This window comes from Peromyscus californicus, unplaced genomic scaffold (assembly GCF_007827085.1).
Source record: "Peromyscus californicus insignis strain IS unplaced genomic scaffold, ASM782708v3 Scaffold_11__1_contigs__length_118956290, whole genome shotgun sequence".
Lineage (NCBI taxonomy): Eukaryota > Metazoa > Chordata > Mammalia > Rodentia > Cricetidae > Peromyscus > Peromyscus californicus.
The window spans coordinates 71,800,282-71,824,182 of NW_026294402.1; the positions used below are offsets into that span (position 1 = coordinate 71,800,282).

At 35.9% G+C, this 23,901-nt stretch overlaps 1 protein-coding gene across 1 annotated transcript in view; it reads right to left on the minus strand.

Annotated features, from left to right (window-relative positions):
- Tinag (tubulointerstitial nephritis antigen) overlaps positions 1 to 23,901 on the minus strand; it is a 98,464-nt gene that overhangs the window by 44,038 nt on the left and 30,525 nt on the right. The window contains exons 5-9 of the mRNA XM_052714804.1: positions 19,342 to 19,465; positions 15,827 to 15,977; positions 12,842 to 13,022; positions 10,701 to 10,746; positions 7,791 to 7,914 (exon numbers count right to left, since the gene is read on the minus strand). Coding sequence (XP_052570764.1) covers positions 7,791 to 7,914; positions 10,701 to 10,746; positions 12,842 to 13,022; positions 15,827 to 15,977; positions 19,342 to 19,465 — 626 coding nt within the window. The remainder of the gene's footprint in view (positions 1 to 7,790; positions 7,915 to 10,700; positions 10,747 to 12,841; positions 13,023 to 15,826; positions 15,978 to 19,341; positions 19,466 to 23,901) is intronic.

The following is a 23,901-nucleotide window of genomic DNA, read 5'->3' on the forward strand; positions in this document are numbered from 1 at the left end:
GAATCATGAAATCACTGACAGTAGAATTCTCATGGCTTCTAGCCCACTAATTTTTCTGCTTTCTCTAAATCCCTGAATCTTCTTTCCTATTTCATTAAAGTTTCTGTAATGCTTATAGCACATGGATATTCACATCCTCAACACTTGACTTTTCTGACTCTTTAATGGCACCCATATCTAACGTCATCAGTACTGGATGAACTCAACTACCCCTTCCTGTTTGCATTTGTCTATAATCCAAGCAGTTGCCCATCACTGTAGAAAGTGCACACAGGAGGGCGAGATAGTACATGGCAATCCCTTCTTGATTCTTTGGGCTCCTCTGTCTCCTAAACATCTAGAAGCCCATTACCAATAATTCTTATTTCCCTCAAATCACTGACAATGCAATCTGAACCTCTTCTACAGTTAACCTAATCTTATACTCCATAGAGACGAAAGAACCATTCTTCAAGATACCACTACCTTAAGCACTAAAGCAATTTGTTCTGTCCTCATTTACTGGTCTGACACAGCAGAGTTATCATAAGGCCCCCGAAAGACTCAAGTAGTCTTTGGATTCCAACCCTTTTCAGCTTTCCAAATTTCTAAGAAATCTCAGTATCATTCTGCCTCTCTATCCTGCCCCCTCCATACCAGCCTTTCCTGCTCCATCACTCTGAACTCTTTCTTAGTTCATCAAACATTGTATTTCTCACACCTTAGTTTCAATGCTTTTCTTATTATTTTTAATACTACCCACCTTCAGGTTATATTGATTTTCTGTCATAATATCAATAAATCCACTCGCTTACTCTGTCATTTATCTTTATATGGTGGTGGGTGGGGATGTCAAGGATCAAAGCCAAGGCCTCACATCTACTAAGTGAATGCTGTACCACTGAGCTGCATCCCTAGACCTCATCTGTATTTTTTTTCATCTTAAAAACATTCCGAACAGTAAGAAGAGAGGACCAACAATAGATTCCTTTTCTCTGTCTCATTGGGTGACATAACTCCCCAGCCAATACCTGCAGCTACAATTCTAAGCCTGGCTCATTCTGCAATTGAGTAAGCACATTCTTCTTAGTGTTCTTGGTAAGGTCTGTATTCCACTAACCAAAGGGACTCTAAACAACCTGTTCCTAAGACTGTGTCTATATAAACCATAAGCTTCAATGTAATTCCCAAAGGACAGTTTTCTGATCAAGACTAGATTGTGCTTATTACATTCCATCTTATAAATTTATGTATTATGTCCCCTAAGTCTATATTTTACCCATTATTGTTTAATATCTACCTAAAGCGTGAGTGAAAGGGCTGTTTTAGATTTTTGCTCACTGTGCCTAGCACTCAGCACAGTACTATGAACACCCAGTCCACACAGTACTAAAGGTTATCTTTTAGTGTCTGTTGAATGCATTGATAAGAGATATCTAGAAACTCCCTATTTATGCCCAATTTAAAGCCATATAATATATTTGCCTCAAAATTCATAGAAATTTCTAGATTCATTTCAATGTTCCACTTATTCTTTCTGATGATTATTGGAATGATGACAAATTTCTATCATTTTTGCAGTGGAAGTTACTGGGATATTTGTGAGTGGGTATTCAAATTAATTGAAAAAGCAGTAATTACAATCCACTTAGGAAATTGCAAATTCTTCACTTTGCCTTTCTTTGCCTATCATAAATTTTGTTTCCTTACAGCCTTCTTATCACTATAGTTTGTCCCCTCTCCTCACTGGGGAATTACTTAATGTTCATAAGTTACAAAAAAAGTATCTGTATTCTGGCCCTTACAAAATATAATTTTAGTTTTCTAACAGTTATTTAACTACTATAAGGCTTTCAGTTTCATGAGGGCCAGAATCTTTCTCTGTTCCACTCATGGATCAAACCCCAGCAATTAACCATTTGTTCAGAAAATGTGATAGGTAAGGCATTGGTTAAACATAATGAAACAATGACTTGAAAAATTATTCTCTTTTGGTGATACGTAGGCTGGAGCTTCCGTAAAATTCTGTTCTACAGAGAGGACAATAGGAAAGGTAAATACTTGTCACTTTTTTACTATAATTACCTGGAATTTTAAACAGTCAATTTCCTCACTGAATTCTATTAGTGATTCCTGAGAATCATTTTCAAAATAAATAGCTCTTTATGCAATGCATTGCTAACTCTGGACTTGGGGTAAAAGAAATCTCAGGGACATGGACGAACCATGATGGAGCAGTGTGATTGTGACATAAGAAGCAAGGGTTGGAATGAAAAAAAAATATCAAAGTGTATTTTTTGTTTCTTAGATGTGGTGTTTTCATGTTTCAACATCTTAAAAACTAGGATGTTAAACTAGGTTTTAAGATGTTAAAACCAAAGGTACTCCTTAGTTTTGTCATTATTATTTTCTAATTATCAGTATAGGAAACAACACTGTCTAAAGATAAAGTATTTTTATTCAATACAGCATCCACAAACAGGATCAAGAAAGGTTTGTGAGATAAAGAGAGAGAGACATGAATAAGAGTATTAGAAAAGAAGAATTCTAGATTTATTTATATATGTCCATCACTATCCTGTGCTTTATACATAGGAAGACATGGTAGAATTGGTCATGGATGTATCTGCCTCACATTCTGTGTTAGCTACTTTTTCATTACTGATACCAAATGTCTAACAAGAAGCAGCTTAAAGAAAGAAGGTTATATATTGAGTTATGGCTTAAGAAGATACAGTTGATCTTGGTGGCTAAGGCATAGCAGCAGAATTGGCTTATACTTGCCATTGGGGGAACTTGCTCATATCCTGATGAGTCAGGAAGCACAGAAAGAAAAATGCTGGTACTCCGCAAGCTCTCTACTTTCCCCCATAGGATGGTGCTACCCACATTAAAGGCAGGTCACACAGGTACCTCAGTAGATCCACTCTGGAAAGTGCTTAGAGACAAACTCAAAAGTGTGCCTCGTTAATTTCCTAGGTAGTTCTAATCCAATAGAAATGACAATAGGAATTAACCATCAAAACTCTAAATTACTGAAAAATGAGACTACACATTATTCCAGCTTTTGTTCCCTAGTGCTAAGCACTTACTATAAGCTCAAGTTCATTTGTTCAAGTAAATTAAATCTAATAGCTTTGAATTCTACACAAAGGACACCAAACAATTTGTTGAGATAAATTTGTTAGGTACTTCACAAAAGTATATTGAGCTCTTCAGATAAGGGACATTAACTTTCTTGAACTACTTGATTATTCTCTAACTCACTGATGCATTTATCTCTTGAATATAGCAATTACCAAATAAGGAATTGCTGGTGGAGAAAGGAATTAAAATCTACTGCTCCGGAGCACCAAACAATGCCCAAGATGACCTAAAACATTTGTTAAAAATAGATATATTCTTACCAACAAAGTTAGTTTTGTTAATTATCACAGAAGGAAGACATATTTTCAAAGGTTCCAAATTCCAGGAGCTTATGAAAGTGAACACACTACTGTGGCTAGCAAAGTTAAGACAAGGAATATACGAACAATAGCAGGAGGGCAATGGAAACACATGTAAACATCTTTCAGCCACAGCCTGAGTGAGAACGATAGTGAAGCTAACAGGAGCGTCCTGGTTACTCAAGCAGTAGAGACAGACAGTGAGCTGTTCCACAAATCAGAGGGCTCCGAAAGAAAAAAAAAAATCCACCTACCACATAACGTGTTATGAGGAAGTTTTTCTAGACCAAGGGTATCACCAGACAAGACAAAAATGGATGTGAAATATACAGATGAAGATTAGAAAAGTGAACTTTCAAACTGAGGGGGAGCAGAACTGAAGTAGGGTTAAATCTTCCGTCGCAATGACACAGTACACAGTCACTGATGCATCAGCTGAGAGTCCATTTGCTTCCTGAAAATCCGCTGCATGATTAAGAATAGAGAAACAAACTTTAAGCATCAGTGCCTTTTTTCTATCTTTAGTAAGTGAAGCAGCCATAATAAAAAACATAATTTAAGGAATAATGGAAAAACTCATTTTTGCTATATCAAATAAGACTGGACATTGAGAGATGGCCCTCGATTCAGCCCCTTCCTCACTGAACCTGAATACCGAAATTCACCTTTGAAAGTAAGTCGGACTTTGCAGAAATTTCTCTCAAGATCTTTATAGGGAGGCCATTTGCAGACACTACTCCCTTCCCAAACTACCCATCAGAGATCAGAATCAAAATTATAATTCCAATAGTTATCTAAAAGTAATGGCTAAAAACTGAAGCAAGGTAATTCAAAGAAGGCAGGCAAAGAGTATCCCAGGGTATCAAACACCTGCAGGAGATATAGTACAAGGCTCATTCAGCTTTGTTTAAACTGATATCAGAAAAAGACAAGCCTTTTGGAAAGAAGAAACAGAAAAGGTCTTGTGATCATGGGTCCAATATCCACAAAACTGAACCAAAGCTGAGGACTGCCTTGGCTTTCTTCTCCAGTTCCTTCCTATCTTATTTTTAAACTAAGAATTACCCTACTTAAAGATTAATAATAACAACAACTGAGAACTAGATAAGAACAGAAACTTAAAAGGTCACTTTTCAATAGAAAAAAACATATTAAATGTGTATAACGAATTAACACTGTATTAGGTGATTTGGTAATATAAAGTCATTGTACAAAGCGACCTGGTCTCAGGAAGCTTCAATCTAGATGATACATGATCAACAAGAAGGGATTATTAAATCATTCACTAAGATGCAAAGTTATAGTTATATGAAACTATAGAGAAACAGTGGCATGTAAGGAGAAGCAGAATTAATGGAAGACAGAGCAAATAGTGGGTTCCAAAGGATATTCAGAGAAGCCACACTGATGAGGTAAATTTGAGTGGATAAAATAAAGGTATACACAGCAAGAGATTGGATATTTGGTAGAACAGCATTTTAGATGGAAGGAGAGTATAAGTGAATAGAATTTGACATCAGAATGCTGGTAGCTGTGATTGTGCAGTAGGCAAGACAGACTTTTACAAAATCATTGCAAAGAACTGTACATTTGCTCTGAGGGAAATGAAAAATCACTGTTGTGTTCTAAGCACATGAGCAACTAGATCTGAATAATGTTCTACAGGGAAACCCTGGTTTCTATGTTGAAACCACAGTGGAAAAAAGCAAAATCTAGAAGGCCTATCACTAATCCAGCTACAAAATAAATGGCACTAGGCAAGTTCAGACAATATAGAGTGGTTACCTTTGGCTGTCATGCCAACAGATGCTGTGAAATACTCAAAGTGGGTTGTGAGGAGAGGAATAAAGGATAATTCCGAGGTTTCCAGCCCGAATATGTGGGAGGATGGTTGTGGTGGTTTGAAAGAAGATGGTCCCCAATGGGAGTGGCACTATTAAGAGGTATGACCTTCTTAGAGGAAGTACGTCACTGTGGGGGCAGGCTATGCGGTCTCTTTTGCTCAAGCTTCCCCCAACATGACTGTCAATTTGACTTCCTGTAGCACTCTCAGGTCCAGCACCATGTCTGCCTGCAAGCAGCCATGCTCCCCTTCGTGATGACAATGGACTGAACCTCTGAAACCATAAGCGAGCCACCCTCACGTAAATATTTTCTTTATAAGAGTTGTCATGGTCATGGTGTCTCTTCATAGCAATAAAAACCCAAATAAGACTGAAGTTGGTACCAGAAGTGGGGCATTGTTGTGATAGGCTGCACAGAGAAAGAGGAAGCTAGAGAGCCCTGATTTGAAAGTGCTAAGTTTGAAGCATCCATCTTGTGCATGGGGAGATGTTGCTTAGAGCACAGAATATACCTGTCTGGAATTCAAGAGAGAGCTCTAACCCGAGAATATCATGTAACTGATGCCAGCTTTATCTGGTGCTGAAAGGTGCTAGGATGAGTTCAGAGAGTACAAAATTCACCAGAGAACAGGCAAGAGAAGCAGGGAGACAAGAGCAAGACCTGAGGCCACGGTTTGACAACTACAACAAAAGCCAGAACAAGAAGAGAAAAAGAAACTTGACAGATTTCAACAAGTACAGACATGTCACGGGGGAGGAATAAGCAAGAGTCAAGTCTGACAAATAGTCTTAACAAGATGGAAAAATTGATAGCCTCGAAATAAGCATTTTTAAAAGGTAATGGGGTGAATGAATGTGAGACAATACTTGGTATTACTTCCTTGGAAAGTTTAAGAAAATCTTGGGGAGGAAGCCTTGAGGACATTGAGTGCAGGCAAAGTTTGCAAGGGCGTCGGTGCTGAGAGAGAGAACATTAGGAAACTGGAAAGAAGTTGAGCTAAGAGTAAAGATTTTGCTCTTAAAGCTGAGAGCTGAGATATAAGAGCATTACTCAAATGAAATCAAAATCCTGAGAAGATATAGACAAAACTCCTCAATGAGTCCTTGAATACTTGTAAGGAGGTGGGGGCATGCTGCAGGAAGAGGAATTGAGGGAGAACAACACACAGTTTCTGTGTATGATCTGCAAGATAAAGACAACAAATGCCCACAGTGGCACTGGTGATGCCAGGAAATGTGTTCTAATAATTTCAGACTCATCAGTGATGTCAAACATGTGATTATCATTTAAGAGTGGCAAAGAGCATCCAAGGTTTTGAGATACTAATTTTGAAAAATGACAAAACAAAGAGAATAGCGGTTTAGTATGCAATTACCTGGTAGCATAAGACATCTCATTGAAATTTAGCATTATACAATGATATAAAAGTAAGATCAACATTTTTTATGAGATAACATAAAGTTTAAGGCAAGGAAGAAGAATCAATCGTATGATGATGCTTGGTTTCAATGCCAACTTGCCACAAATTAGAATCACTCTGAGTAGGGAGCCTTACCTGAGGCATTATCCTAATTGTTTTATTGATACAGAAAGGCCATCCAAGTGTAGACAGCACCTTCAGTGGCAGCCCTGATTTCAAAGGAGAGGTCATGACAGAGGGAAGACTATCACCCTTTGCCCTCTCTCTTGTCTGCCCAGCCCTCCCGTTTGCTGCTGAGTTGATTTATCATGTTGCTGCTGCTAGTGCCAATTCCATCGCTGATATCAGAACCAGCATCTGGGCTCTATTACTGACTGAGAGCCAGCTCTCCAGGGACCTTTCAGGTTTGGGGGGCCAGACTGGGACTGCTAAAGCACTCAGCCTTGTGGACTGAATAACTACCGGATTCTTGTTCTCTCTGAGGCAAGACAGCCACTGGGTGTCTATTCCAAGTGCTGAGGCACACAGCCTCAAGGACCAAGCAGCTACTGGGTTGTCAGCCTCTCAGGTGCAAGAAAACTATGGTTATTATCTTCACAGAAGTCTAATGAAGACATTCTCACTTGTTCATCCTATCTGTTGTTCTGTTCCTCTAAAGATCTCTGATCACTGAACTGTATATGTAAGGGTGGTTATAAAGACTTACTGTGGGGTCATAACTAAGTAAGTATATGTAGATTTGAAGAGGATCAGTTGAATATGGGTCAAATTGAATGAATAATTTATTACAACATACAAAGAGCTGTTGAATGTCAAGATAGAGAAGGAAATGAATTGGGAAAATAGGAAATGCTAGTCAGAGGGGAATACGGATATAGGAAATTACATTTCTAAATTTATTGATGAAAAGGCAAACACAGAATGTACGGATGAAAATGTATATCCAAGGCAAGCTGGAGATAGCAGATACAGGCTCAAAGAAAATATGATTGAATACTCAAGAAGAGTCAGTCAATCAATAGCTATTTCCTCTTGTTCTTAATGTCTTTTTCCAAAAATTAAAAAAAACAAATAATAAAGATTTAAAGTAATTGCCTTACCCAGTGAGTTTGACTGCATGTGTCCGAAGTTTTCTATATTTTTCTGATTCTCCATTTGTGCTGATAACATGTCTGTATATCCCTGTCTTATAGTAGAAGAAATCTTCATGGACTTGCATTATGGCTGAAATAAACCCAACAGGATAAACAGCACAGTTACTAAAATGCTTCTTCAAAACCTCAGAAGTGCTCCCAGAGCAATCAATAGTTAAGTTGTGAGGAGTGGGGTCTAAGGAGACAGCAACCTCATTTTCGTCTTATCAATTGATTACAAACTTTTCTTATTCCTTTAAAAAAATTCTACTATTTAGAATATTACTTATGTACATATTTTACATTTAAAATATCTTTCAAACCTTTCTTTGTTGGGTTCTAATAAAAGAAAAGTCATGCACAAAAGAATATTCTGGCAGGATTTCATCCTTTCTGCTCTGGAGAGCTGAGTCGGTGTTGCACTCTTTACAAACCATAACCTATGCTTCATAAATCCTCCTTCATTCCTTCTCTGAGATTACTTTGCTATTCCATGTGGTGCTTTGTGGAAGGACTTGTGCAATTCAGGTTGCAAGCTTTAAACTTCTCTCTCAGGAGGCGTGTTCTGAAGTTTTTTTTTAAATTGGAACTAGATATGAATAACATGGTAGCTAAGAACGAAGCTTATCTATCTTAACGCAACATGGGTTTTAAATGAAGTCAGAATGAAGGTCACTGGCATTTGCTAGATCCCACAGTGAAGCTCATGCTGGAAAGGGAAATGTGGTTTTCATGTTCTGTTTTTAGCTTCGTTCTTTAGTATTCAAGGCCTTTGGGGCCTGTAGGTGTCATTGGAAGTTGAGTCTCCTTTACTCACTATAAAACACATCCCCCCAGAGTTTTAAGAATTTTTTAGATTGTACCCTGTATAAATTTCTGCTTTCTGCAGGTTTTAGAGAAACACAGTGTTATTTATTCAACGTTCAATCCATTCGACATTTTTTTTTGTCCCAAGGCAGACAGAAATGCTGTAAGTTAAACCAGGCTACAGCTAGCGGGCAATCAAATTGCATCTACAGCAAGAACCAAGTAGCATTCTTTCCATTCACAAAAATAAGAAGATATTCCCAGTGATTTTCCTCTCTATGTAACCACTGACTCTTTCAACTCTTACCACTCGGCTCTACTTTAAATACCATGAACAAAATGCATTATGACTGCTATAAAACACTGCCAACTAAAGCAAAGGGCAAGAAGCCAACATGAGTAACACAAAGGTACCACCTTCCTTCAGTCTCTGATATGAAACCAAAGCAGATGAATCTACAAGCTTGCAAGTGTGCAAGAACCTGCTTTGCACTCTGAGTCTTGGGAAGCTGCACACAGTAAACGATTGCACACAACTGTAAGATGGATGAAGACCAAAGAAAGAAGTCCTGGTGCATGCTTTATCTTGACTATGGCTAAGGCTGGTGGGAGATATTTTCTCAGTAATTCCAAAATAAGAGCTCACTGATTTCATTTTTTATTTTACGGCCTTGAAGTTTTTCTATTCCTAATTTGTTATGTGAAATTCACAAAAATAATATATGGCCACAAAGTAAATCTCAGTTTTCCACAACATAAAAACAAATTAGGATCCAAATTTATTTTGATTAAGAGTAGAGGTTGGGAAGTAGTGTTACAATGATTTGGAAATTCAGAATGATTAAAGCCAAATGTATTGCCTAATGAATTGCCAAAATCATTTAAGAAGAAAATGTCAAAGTGTGGGTTGTGAGTTTGGTCTTTAATTAAAATTTCTTCTGTCTTTCATATTTGTCTCATAGACACCACTAGACAAAGCACATAGTAAAATTACACATGAATTCTCACAGTTATAACTGCCAACAATTTTCACACGCTTAAAAAAAAGAGCCTTATCTATTGGTTGCAAAGTTCTAAGATCTTTTAAAATTAAATTTAGGATATGTTTAGTATAAGCTTCGATTTTTTTTTGATAAATAACTTCAACAAAAATATTAAAATCTATGATTCTTCCTATATCAATACTAATTAGATCAGCATTCAGAAATAAAGGGAAAAATACTAACCAATAGTTCGTCAAATTCATAGCAAGTGTTTTTAATTTATGTCCCACTATATTGATGCTATTCTCAGGCCTTTTGTGGGAACTACTTGAATTCCCATTTCACATCTCATTGGGTTTGTTTTCCCATGCACTTCATGGAAAATGTTATACAGAAAATACATTTTGTGAATTTATCTTTATCAACATTTTTGATACAAGACAGATTCCAACAAGGACAAAGGATGAGATATACCCTAAAGTCAAAATCTATATCTAGTATACCACTGTATGATTTTATTATTTAATAATACTTTACTACCAACAACAAATTTACAAAATAAGTCAAATTAAAAAAATGGTTTTGTAAAACACAAAAGCCATCCTAGTTTGTTTGATTTTCTTTGACCTAATATAAAAGGGAAACTATATTTGATTCTAGTAATGTTCATTGCTTTTTTGTCAAAGTATTCCTAAAGCCACCTAAATGGAAAGTGATTAAATAACCTTATGTGTGATTCTTACAGGTGACCAAGAATAATGTGCACTCCCTTGAATTAATCACTACAAGTCATGTGTGTCTATCAGGTGGTCCATGATAACTCTGGAGAAACTCGGCCACCTTTCCTTAAATGTGTTGTTAGTATTTAAGAGTTCAACTAATAGCCAAGTTTATCTTCATAAAGTAAAATTGAAGCTCATGATATGCTTTGGTAAGCCAATCTTCTGCGACTGCACAGGCTAGAAGTGTTGACTCTTATGAAGATGCCTAAGATTTTCTTTTTTATTATGGTCCCTTGATGTCATATCATGTAATGTTGCTTAATATAGATATTCATAACTGAAAATGACATTTCATCTGATCTTACCTTGAACTGGTCCATTTTGTATGATTTCTCTCATAATTTCAGTTTCCTGCAATGAAAAGTATCAATGAGAATCAATGAGAAATACTATGGCTGACGTCTGGTGTATAATATGAGCTGGAGTGCAATCCATTCAGGGGTTCCAGAATCCTTAGTGACTTGGCCACTTGTGGTGCGCTGTAGTCCTGCTTTGTAATGGTCATGTGCACCATACTGCAGTGATGAACTTACTAAAACCATGATAAGCCCATTTGCTTTATTGATTTTTATGACAATAATTTTGAAGTGGAGAAAACTGTTTTATGGTGATAAAGAAAAATAGTAAAGGGCAATTGGAAGATTGAGCAAGTAAATATTCATGTCACCTCTGATCATTTGATCATAAGAGCAGCTACACCAAACAACTGATGAGTGAGATTCTATGGCTTCATTATAAATACTGCTGTTTTGCACTTGGTGTCCCCTGAGTAGTGAGGCAGTTTGTTCATTCATTCATTCATTCATTCATTCATTCATTCATTCTTCCATGCACATTTAGCACAAAGTATGCATTACAAAGTCTAGTAGAAACAAATTTTGATGCTTCATCATCCTTAAGATAGTTACATGGTGGTGTGTAGACAGACAAAGGAACAGCTAACTTCAGGATCATATAATATGTTCTATTATAGGGACAAGCATAAAGGACTATTGATAAAATCAGAAAACAACTACATAACACAGTAGCTGAATCAAACTGTAGTCTTCCCTCTTTTTGCTATTTCATTATGATTTTTAACTCTAACTCCAATCTATTTTTGGTAAATAATTATATACTTGGCATGAAATTTCCTGAAGATGAACAGTATCCTACAATAAATCCAGGTTAATACAAAGACATTAATGCCACTTGGAGGTCAAAGAAAACAGTAGGAAGTTTTGCCACAGTCTGAACCCTTGCATGATGCTTCCTTAGGTGGAAAGGTGAGTACCCATTTGAGTCAGAGAAATTATTTCCTATATCAGTAAAGAAGACTGAGAAGGTATGATCCATGTAGGCAATAGAGAATGATCTCATTTAATAAGATCATTATAGGTGAGTAGAGGTTTAAATAATGGCAAGACATTAACTTCTTTAAGTTCTAGGTCAACTACAAATAAAACGCCAGTACACCAGGATAAAAACATTTGATTATAATCTCGAAAGAACTGGTGGTAACCAAAGGTTCATGTATTTCTTAAATGAGTCCAGATAACTCTGATGAGATTGAGTAAAAACTGGGTGAGCACTAAGCATGACAAGCTGGAGTCTAAGGGGATCTTTTTCTCACTATAGTGAGCTTTGCTTATATTATGGACTAAAACACGAGATCAATAAAATGAACTATTGCCACCAACAGGTAGTGGCTTAGCTGTGAATTGTCAGTTTCATTCACATACATACTTTATAAAGCATAATTAAAAACTTTCTTTTGGCCGGGCGGTGGTGGCGCACGCCTTTAATCCCAGCACTCGGGAGGCAGAGCCAGGCGGATCTCTGTGAGGTCGAGGCCAGCCTGGGCTACCAAGTGAGTTCCAGGACAGGTGCAAAAGCTACACAGAGAAACCCTGTCTCGAAAAACCAAAAAAAAAAACTTTTTTGGGGGAGGCATTTTACAATTTAGGCCAAACATTTTCATTTTTGCTATAACAATTATATTGCGCTATAATTGATGAAATGCAAGTTTTTAATGGACGCTTTAAGAATAGCATCAACTGTATGTGAACAGGTTAGGAAGATAAAGTGGGCATTTCAGAGATTCAGGTGTATTCCACCAAGCCTGATGACCTGAGCACCATCTCCAGGACCAACATGATGGAAGGAGAGAACCAGTTCTTGCCAAGTTATTCTCTGATTTCCAGATACAAGTGAAGTACACTCATCCCCAGGCAGACAGACAGACAGACAGACAGACACACACACACACACACACACACACACACACACACACACACACACACACACACTCACACACCATACACAAATAAATGTAGCTATAAATAGAAAAGTACATCTGTAAACACAACATTTGTTAGTCTATAATAATTTAAAAATAGTATGAATAACAGCAGAGCTATATAGTTTAAGAATGGCATCCTTGTTAGTTCCTACTGCTTAGACTTACATTTGAAGAGACTCTGTATGGAGGAGAACACTGGTAGATTCTGTTGGATTTCTCAAAGCTGTTGGGGCATGGCTTAGTGGCATGCCGTTTCCCCCGCCCATCTGATCTACTTGCCATAGCACAGATATTGTTGGTAGTGTTTTGGTCCTTGAAAAGTGGGTAGCATGCATGAGATACCAGTCTAAGAGTAATAAGAAAAAAAGAGGATAGCATTCAGGAAAATGTTGTAGTATCTATAGTCAAGTTTACTGAACTAAACATTTGTGGATTTTCCTTTTTATTCACCTGCATAACTCTAAACTGCCATATAACTACATAACACAGTAGCTTAATGATACTATAATCTTCTCTCCTTTTACTATTTAATTATGATTTTTAACTCTTATTTCGATCCATTCTTCATAAATAATTATATACTTGGTGTGTAATTTCCTGAAGATGAAAAGTATCCTGCCATAAATCCAGGTTAATATGAAGACATTTATTTGATTATTTGCTGACGGAATATTCTGAAAACTTCACTTTTAGAATTAAGATTTTTTTTTGTTGACATTTCTACTACACTATCCTTTTTTTAAGGTTTCACTGAATATGTGCCTAGTTCATGATACTATGAGGGAAAAGTATAATATACATATAGTATTGAAATTTATAAAGCAAGAAGTTCTAAGTTGTATATTATATAAAAATTAAACTATTGACAGATTTTGAAACTGAACACACAAGTAGTTATTTGGCTCTAAAATATTTGACTCCAAATTTAACATTACCTTGCTGAATAGAGAACTGGATAGTGGATAGTGGAAATGAAACCATGTAATTAGTTATATAAAAATGCAATCCTAAAATGGCCATACCCCTAGACAAAGAACTATCAGCAAGTAGTAACTGCTGAGAGAGAAGAATTAGCCTCTCCCAGGGATGAGCCTTCTTATTGGTCATCCAATTCAATGTGGTCAGCCCTGCAACTGTATACAGACAAACAACAAAAACGTACTCAACAGGTTGTACTTATGTATATGTACATAAATTACATAGTGCATATATGTGTGTGTATGTAACAAAAATAATCAGAGTAAAATTATAAATTTGAGAATTGGGGCACAGAAGAGTTTAATGGAGGGGCTAGAGGAAGGAAAGGGAATAGAAGAAGTGATATAATTCAATTTTAACTATAAATGTAATCTTTTTTAAAAGATATTGAATCTCTAAAGCTTAGGTAATGACATCTGAATTTTGGCCTTAAGATATTCAGGTTTAAGTGAGGTTTTGAGAATGGGCTCCTTATAAACGGGATCACTCTCCTCATAAAAAGAAGAAACTATTTCTCCACTATATGGGGATACTATGAGAAGGTAGACATTAGCCAGCCAAGTTAAGATCACTTCTGATGCATTGAATCAACCCGCATGTTGATCTTGACTTTGCAAATGCCAGAACAAAATGTCTGTTGTCTATGGTATTTTCTTATGGTGGGCTAAGCAGATAAACACAATGAGATTTGTTGGGTTGCAATGCCAATTTATGTATGTAATGTATTTAACATATACATACTAAATCTGTGTGTGTGACATACATGTGTGTACACGTGTGATGGTGCTTGTGTCCTTAATTACACACATGGTGGACAGAGATTGAAGTTGATTTCTTTGTCTTTCACTCTCCTTATAGAATCTCTCACTGAACCTAGAGTTTACCAATGGATTAGTCTCTCTGGCCAGTGAGTCCTTGGGATATTCTTTTTTCTGACTTCCAGTACTGCTATCATAGGCTTGTGATACCATAACTTGATTTTTATGCAGGTTATGACGCTTCTACAGCAAGCACTTTACCCACTGAGCCACCTCTGCATACTACTACTGATGATGATGATGATGATGATGATGATGATTTCATTTTTTTTTAAATTTCATACATGAGTACTGGATTTACACCATTTCTACCACTACTTCTCCTGCCTCCAACTCCCCCAATGCCCCCTCTCCCACTTCCTCTTAAATTAATGACCCTTCTTCATTAATTATTACTATAACATATATGTATGTATATATGCTATCTGATAGTAGTCATCCTGTTCCTCAGGCTCTTAATCTCTCTGTCCTCACTTCTGTGATTTGCCCTAAGACCTAGGTGTAGGGATTACATTGTAGATATATCAACTGTTTCATTTGATCATAGGACTAAGCAAAAGTTAACCAAACTGGAAGATACTAGTCCAAATTGGGCAACTTTAATTCATAACAATTCTTTATTACATGAAATATATGAAAGAAATTAATGTATTAGCTCCCATTAATATCTGTCATGCCTTTCACTCATGGCTGGCTATGGTCAGATGCCATGAAATAGTAGGCATATTAGTCTTGTATGGTAAAGAACAAATTAACCACCTTTTATACCACTGTTAGCTAGAATTCCCTGTGTTCTTTAATAACTTTGTTGCACACTAGACATAGGATGTTACATATATATCAAACTACATGAGAGTAAAACAACTTGCCATTTTCCATCCTATAAGATAGAAACTAATGGGTCATGAAAACTCTAAGTTGCTCATTTATTTTCTTTTCCATGTGTTTAATCTGATTTTTCCTGGAGTTCTATATTCCTCAATTTGTCTAACCAAATGGAATAACAGATTCATCAGTGATGTTAACCAATGGTCCTTGCTCTGTGAAGACCCAATACAACTATTTGGCTCAGAGCAACAGGAACAGATACTTCTTTGAGTCTTCATATTAATTTATCTGAAAATGTATACCTTCTTCCAAAACTATCTCCAGTGGCTAATAATGTTAGCAGAAGCCAAGACAATATATATTTAAATGTGGCATTTACTTATGGTTATATAGATGTGGCACCTTTTTTAGAGTTTCTTTTTGTAAAAAAAAAAAAAATCTTGAAACCAGTCTTTTTCTATATTCTCACTTAAAAAAGAAAACCACTTCTAAGAATCCTAGAAACACACATTGAGCAGTTATTTACCCACGTTTTCTCAGGAACCACCAAGCCCTATCAATGCTTCCGCTGTTGCATCCATGACGGTTCTTGGGACAGCAGGAGATCAAATTCTGAGGGGAGAGATTGGCTGTGTATCGACCCTTGGACTGAATTGCTATTCGGTCAGCTGCCACACCTGTTTCAAACAAAATACTGATTAATATTCAAATAATATGTGATATCATATTTCTAATACTTTTTTTATTTGAACCTCAACTAGTTTTCAAAATTGGTATTGCTCCAGTAACTCATGGTTTAAAGGCTTCTGGTTCCATACTCATTTATAGTCTCTATATATTTGAACCCTTTTTCATTAAGAAACCTGTCGAGTGGCAGATTTTCTGAGAGAGAGATTTATGTACCTGAATTGTTTAACTCTTGCATCTAGGACAGCATCTTCCCTAGAACTGCAGGTAAATCTATGTTTTATATGAATGAAAAATCAAGAAAATTCATCACATAAATATTAACTATAAATTAATCCATTTTAACTAATCCATTAATCTAGCATAACTTTGTACACTAAAGTAAATCAAATTCCTAATTTTACATTGGCATCTAATGTAACTACCCTAGAGGTCATACTTCTGTTAATTTAAACTAATATAACTGTATTATACTATAGCTAAAATATTTGTAACATACTTTTATATCCATAATGTGATTCAAAATAATCATATTTTAGTAGACATGCAGTTAATTCTACATGTAAACATATAGATACACACAGACATATATATATGCATATATGTGCAACTAAGTGAGCGTATCAATGGGTATATAACTATCATTACTATAATACTCTTAAAAGTCATTAGCTGTATATCATAGTTGTTTGGATGATAAATGTACCCAATAGTTTCCAGAATCTGAAAACTTACTTCCCAGTTGCTTGCAGCATTAGGGTAGGTTTAGGAAATATGGTCTTGCTGGAGGAAATGTATCACTAGGTGTGGGCTTCTTCTGTTTTTGTTTTGTTTTGCTATCGCTGGAATGCCATGACACTTAATACCATGCACACTACTTTAAAATCTTAACATGAAAAATAAATATATATTGACTGGTAAAGAACAGGAAAGGAAAGGGGTCCTTTCTCTGCCCTCATAGGATAATGGGAAGCGAATCAATGGTAGCAGAAATGGTGTCTTCAGTGTGACCACATTTCCATAGTAAACAAATGTAAAAGGAGAAGAAAAAATTAGGGTGAGGACCATTTCAGTAGGAACTTTTCAGATGTTAGAAACCTACCATCATTTCCGTGTTCATAGTTCATCTGGGTCAAATCCCACACCAGTATTCTGTGCACTTTCAATTAAAGGCAGAAAACTGAAAGCCTTTTTTTTTTTTTAATGCATTCTCTTTTCTCAGAGGAACTTAGGTTTTGGTTTCTTGTCTGTTTGTTTGTTTTTGTTTCTTCTTCTCAAAAAAGCCTCATGGTGTCAATTTGGAGTTGTTTTCTAAAATAATTCACTTTAAATTAATTCCTGTAGACATGTTTCTATGTATGCTTTCTACACATCTGAAATGTGTGTATTCGTCTGCTGTGTTTAGATATGTTCATTGACAGCTTCCCCTTCATTCTCAACCCTGTTTATTTTTCAACAGGATACACTTCGTAGGATAAAATGACAGTATCCTGCTACCTCTGATATTCTCAAGAGAGTAAATCTTTATTTTCTAGTGGAGAATAGAAGTTCTTTGATACTTTGATGTTTATGTGATTAGTATCAAAAATATATTTTAAGTGTTTGTATATCATTTCATTGAAAATACTTTTACAATGAAGAAAAATAGTAGCAGTGGAGGTGGAAGCTTGAGGCCAGATGGTTTCTCACACTTCTTGTCTTTGTGAATTACTTTACTTTCATGAGCTTCCTTCCTAAAACATGAGAATTTTCAGAGACTGCAATGAAACTGTCTGTGGGGCCATGACCTGGGGACTCTAATGCACACATTCTCCACAGCAGCCCTGGCAAGGTGCTGTGTTTCTTACCACTAAGAACATAAGTAATGGGGGGTAGGCTAGGGAGGTAAGGCTGCAGAGTGGAAGGAGAGAAGAGAGGGGGATCTGGGGTTGGTATGTAAAATGAATTAAAAAATTTCTTAGTAAAGGAAAAAAATAAATGTATCCAGAAATACAAATGTATACAGAAATACATTTGGTGTACTGGTCTACCCTAAATTTAAGGAATTCACATAGTTTAGGAGGTGTTTACCACATAAGCACAAATTAATGTTTTAGTTGATTAAAACTTTATTCAAGGGCCGGGCGGTGGTGGCGCACGCCTTTAATCCCAGCACTCGGGAGGCAGAGGCAGGCGGATCTCTGTGAGTTCAAGGCCAGCCTGGTCTCCAAAGTGAGTTCCAGGAAAGGCGCAAAGCTACACAGAGAAACCCTGTCTCGAAAAACCAAAAAAAAAAAAACAAAAAAAAAAAAACTTTATTCAAACAGTGCTGAAATGAGTCTGAAACAGGGCCCAAATGAGTTATTGATTTCTAACTCATTAAGAGAAACAATGGAAAGACAACATTTATACTGATAAGGTGGGTACTAGTACAGATTAAAAATATTTAACTACCTCTGAAGTGAGCTATCCCAAGACTATGGCTATGCCAGAGCATTTCTGGAGTAACCTGGTTAATACTAAGAATTAAAAGTACATAGTGATCAGCAGTTTCTTGTCCCAGAGAATGTCACTACCTAAGCTGTCCTCCCCAAGTTCCTAAGCACTCATCTCACAATGCCTGTAGTGTTTTACTTTGCTCCTAAATGCTCTTTTAGGACTGAATTAAAGCACCAGAACATAGCTCTATAAAGATGTTGATAGTGTCCAGATGTTATCATGGTAGGTTTTACTTAATTGTGGAAAAGTCTTTGGGGATAATTCTGGAGATCAAATCTTGGGATCAACCTGAGTATGTTATTTATTGGCCTTAAGAACTTGCACAAAATTATCTGTTAGAGAGGTATTTCTTACAGTTTAAAGTGAACATTAACATTATTTTGGAAAGTAATCTTATTAAAAGATGTTATATCATCTTAAATTTAAAATATATAGATTTATTATGTACAAGATGAGATGTAAAATTTGAATCTACTATGATTAAATTCTAGAATTGGATTTTGCTTCAAAATAGTTTAATAACTATAGTTTTGAAAATCTTATAAAAAGAAATAATGTAAAGATTCTGTGTGAGTTTATATAGGAAAATTAGGATTCTCAATGATGTTATGGTGAAAAGGAATCAAAATTCTTTCTCTCATCCAAACTCAAAATCAAATGAAGTTTGCCTCTTTATTCAATGTCTATATACATTAGGCACTAATATCCAAGTTTTAGATTAACATTTATAACCTCCAGGTTCCTTTCTTTGGCCAGAATATTTTAACTGGCCATTTTTTCTATTATTTACATTTTCTATGTTTATAAACTGTCCAAGTAGTCTACCATGCTCTAAAGACAAGAGAAATTATGAGGAAGTGATTGAAATGTTATTACTTGCAGTGGAAAAAGCCCAGGATGCAGCACAGTTTTTTTGATCCAATGGACCATGAGTCCATCCAGGCCACTTATAAGAAGCAATGAAAATCTCAGGAAGATCAGCTCTGGCAGGAAAAGATGCCTGAGGGAAAAAGAGACAGATATGTTAGATGTTCTCAAGTATGTCCCACCGTCACTGTAAGATCGTGCATGCCCTCTTGCAATGTTTATAATGATTTTCCATTATAAAAAATGCATTCAGGTGTCTGAAGGAAGCATAGCTACAGGGGATTTCTCTTCAACTTGTGTTCAAAGGCAGCTGTATGTGGAGAATCACAGCATGGATTGGATGCTTTTTCTGGTTACCATGTAGTACAAGAACCTTTCTACCAGTATACCTGTCACTGGAACCTTAGATTGCTCATTCACATGAAATGACATATGAGACTGTGAAACTCAGTCCTCAAAAGGAATGTTTACTTCCATCTCTCTTTTCCCTTTGAGAGTATATATGACTGTCAGGTGAAAGAATTTCGAACAAAAGGCATTTAGGGCAATTGTACATTAACACAGGAAATCATTCAATTTTGCATTATTATGAGAAATGAAACTGAAAATTAACTTGTTCATATTTATAAAATTCTTATTAAGGAGTACTTTAAAATTTGTATAATACCAAAGAGATAATACTATGATGTCATAAAAACCCCGCATTAAATTTCTAACAGGGTCAGTTCTTGCTACTATCTCAACATATCAAGGTGACATAATAAGAGGAAATATTTGCAACCTTTTTCAATAAATGAGGTAATTGACTTCTAAAAGCTAATGGATATGCTAAAGACTTAGTTAAATACGATTTTCTCCTTAGACTAGACCCTTGATTTAGAATTTTGATGACATCATGCTCAATTATTGTCATCTGTATGAGAAATACATGGATGCAGCACCTTGTATCAGAAGCTAAATGTCCGTAAATGATAAAATTTCATTGATTTAATGGTTTTATGATTTGTGCTAGTGATTCTACTGATCTGACAACTTACAAAAAATTACTTCTGACAATTAAAAAATAGATTCAAAGTCTAAAGTTAGTAAAATTTAAAATGTATTTACCTCTATGGCAAACGCATCCATCCAAAATAACTTGTGAGTTAGGGCATTGATGAGAGAATTCACTTTAGACTTCAAGAACTATTACTTCCCAAGAAGAGAAAAAGAAATCCTGAGTCCATTCCTAAAGGTATTGCAACTTAGACAGAAGAATGAAGGCCATAGAGCTAGTTACCACAAATTGCCTAAATGATAAGAATCAGCATCATGGGGATCTGGAATTCCAGTGCTGCTAGTTGGACCATATAGCAGAACCTCAGAGCTGCAGCAGCATAAGCTGAGAGGAATGACTGAGGAGAGACACTCAAAGGTGTCTTTCTAAATGTGAAACAGAAACATGATTTACACATCACCTGTGCTTTCCCATATCACTCTCATCTGCTTATCAGTGTGCATTTAAGCACTTATCACATTAAGTTGCCTCAAGCTTCCAGAAAATTTGAGTGTCTGAATGTCAGTAGTTATTTTATGACTTTGAAATACAATTTATGAGTAGAGTGAGGATATATCTCTTCTATCATTTCTAATATACTTCAGCAGAATTTAATGGTATAGAATATGACTTCCACATTTGAGAGGTGATCAGGCTGTTTTGCATATGGAAGATAGTTTGATAATAATAAAAGTGTGTGTGTGTGTGTGTGTGTGTGTGTGTGTGTGTGTGTGTGTGTGTGTGTGTAAGTCACATAGATTTCATCTCTTAAAATATGATTTCCCCTTTAGGTCTGTTAAACTATTGTAGCACTATTTGCTTCTTTTATGATTTATTCATTAAAGCTAACAATTGCAAAAAAAACATTGGTAATCTTTCTCAGTGAGATAACATGAAGACAAACAGCAATTATAATAGTGTTTTTGTTGAAAACATATTTACCTATACAATAAGACAGAAGAATTCATGAAATTCATGTTTTGGCTTTTTAAAGTTTTTTTTAACTACTTTTTAATATTGTTTTCCTTGAAAATGAGTCTCTATGACTTAAAGCTAGTCAGAGAAATTACCTTCAATTTTATTTCCCTCATGATATCAAATGGTTTAACTAAGGAGCACAGAGAAAATGTTACATCCCATGATCCCCTAAGTATTACATTCCCTTAGAAACTAAGAATATTTTCAAGAGACAATAAGTAAAAATAGTATCACAAAATAATAGCTTTCAAGAATTGGTTAAAGAATTCTGACTTTAATAAATGATACATTTTAATTACATTAATTTGATGAAATATTACATAATAACTAAAAGAATCAAGAGGACAACCCAAGAGTGACAGAAATTCCAAATGTGATCTTATATAAGTACAAATTTGTCTTCAAACAGAATATGCATTCTTTCATTAGGGCATTTTTAATTGTTTATATTGTTATCTTGAAAAAAATCAATTATAAATTCTATTCCCAAACCAACATTAGCCAAATTTCACAATTAATTTGAACAGTCTGCCTATTTCAACATTTTATTTGGAAATTATAGAGATACTATGCACAGAGATATAAATACACAGTGGTGCCAATCACAATACTTGTTTATATTACCCTCTGCATTTAGTTAGATTATGGGGAATGGGAAGGCAGTCTTAATGAGAGGCTTAAAACACACTTATTTTCTCCAGAACATCATTATGAATCTATACATTGTTACTATTGACTCTATACCTACAGGACACCCACTATGTGGAGCAACCTTCTATCCCCAGCTCCAACTTCACCCTCTCCCCCATTTTAATTTGAATAACCAGAAACATCTAAAATTTAAATAATGAAACTGAGAGCTTAAGTCTATTCCAATATTTCACAGTTCCAGGTCAGTGGCCAAAGAATACCGAGACATTTCTTCATTTGGAAATGAAGGAGCGAGAGAAGAAGGAGCAACTACAGCATGCAGCTCGGCCCGGGACCCTCTTCCTTTGCAGCTTTGCTTGCAAAAGTGGAGGGTGACTATACCATGCTTATGCCACTGTCATTTTTTGGGTTTGCCCCTCACAGTTGAGCCTTATCATACTTAGTAAAGAATAAAGAATTGCCATTGAAGTTTCCAGGTCAATGCTGTCTTTCATTGAGCCAAATCCATGAAATGTAAGAAATTTCCCCAATTTCAGAGGTACTAAAAGTTTAGAAAAATGCATACAAGAACAGATGAATAGATCCTAAATGGTTTACCTAGAACTCAAGTTTGAGGAAAATTTAGCAGGTAATTTTAAAGGGAGTTGATTTACTTGAACAATTTATAAGAACCATTTTTATATTTTCACCACAATATTTTATTTAGCAAGTGTCAGTGTATGTGAGTGTCTAAAACTTATGAATAATATTCATAGTTTTAAAGGTTTATCAATTGGCTCAATGCAGATTGTTTCATTTTATTTCATTTTCTATTTCATGCTAAAATAATAACGCAAAGAATTAATGTCTTGTGCAGCAGATTTGGGGAAGAAATCTGAACAGAAAAGAAAGAGGCTGGTACTAGAAAGCCAGCTAGTGGGTATATATGGTACATGAGCTCCTCCAATTATACTAGAAACCTTCTCTTTAACAGCTTTTGTGAAGACCTATCTGTGATGATCAGTGAGGTCCCTCCAGTGGTCTGGCTGTTCTCAGTTACCTTCACAGCAGTGTGCATACAGTGGTGGCTAGAATTTTAACAACCATAACTCAGTGACAGCGAGAAAGTCTACCAATCCCTTTTCCTACATGTATGAGAAGGTTCTGAGGTAAACACACACCAACACAAGCTCCATCATAACAACTGACCCAGCCCCTCTGGCATCATCCACACTCACTGTGCTGTAGCTACCTGGCATACATGGGTTTGGGAACCAAACAAATATTATGTGAATTGCAAAGGTATTTAACTCTGCTTTCCCTTTTCATTGTCAGCGTTTTAGTCTCCTCAGAGCCTTGTGTCACACAGGTGCTATTGGCACTAGGATGAGATCTTCTTTCAGAAAGGATTATTTTTACTCAAATAAAAATTTCAACGATTAATAAATGGGACCTCATGAAACTGAAAAGTTTCTGTAAGGCAAAGGACATTGTCAATAAGACAAAATGGCAACCTACAGAATGGAAAAGATCTTGACCATCCTTTCATCAGACTCAAGAAATTAGACATCAAAATATCAAATAATCCAATTAAAAATGCGGTACAGATTTAAACAGAGAATGCTCAACAGAAGATCTCAAATGGCTGCAAAACACTTAATGTTGAACATCTTTAGCCATCAGGGAAATGCAAATCAAAAGGACTCTGAGATTCAATCTTGCACCTGTCAGAAAGACTAAGATCAAAAACACAAGTGACCGCTCATGCTGAAGAGGATGTGGAGTAAAGGGAACAGACCTCTGTTGCTCCTAGAAGTACAAACTTGTACTGCCACTTTGGAAATCAATACGACTGTTTCTTAGAAAATACCTCAAGACTCAGCTATACCACTTTTGGGCATGTACCTAGAGGATACCCAATCATA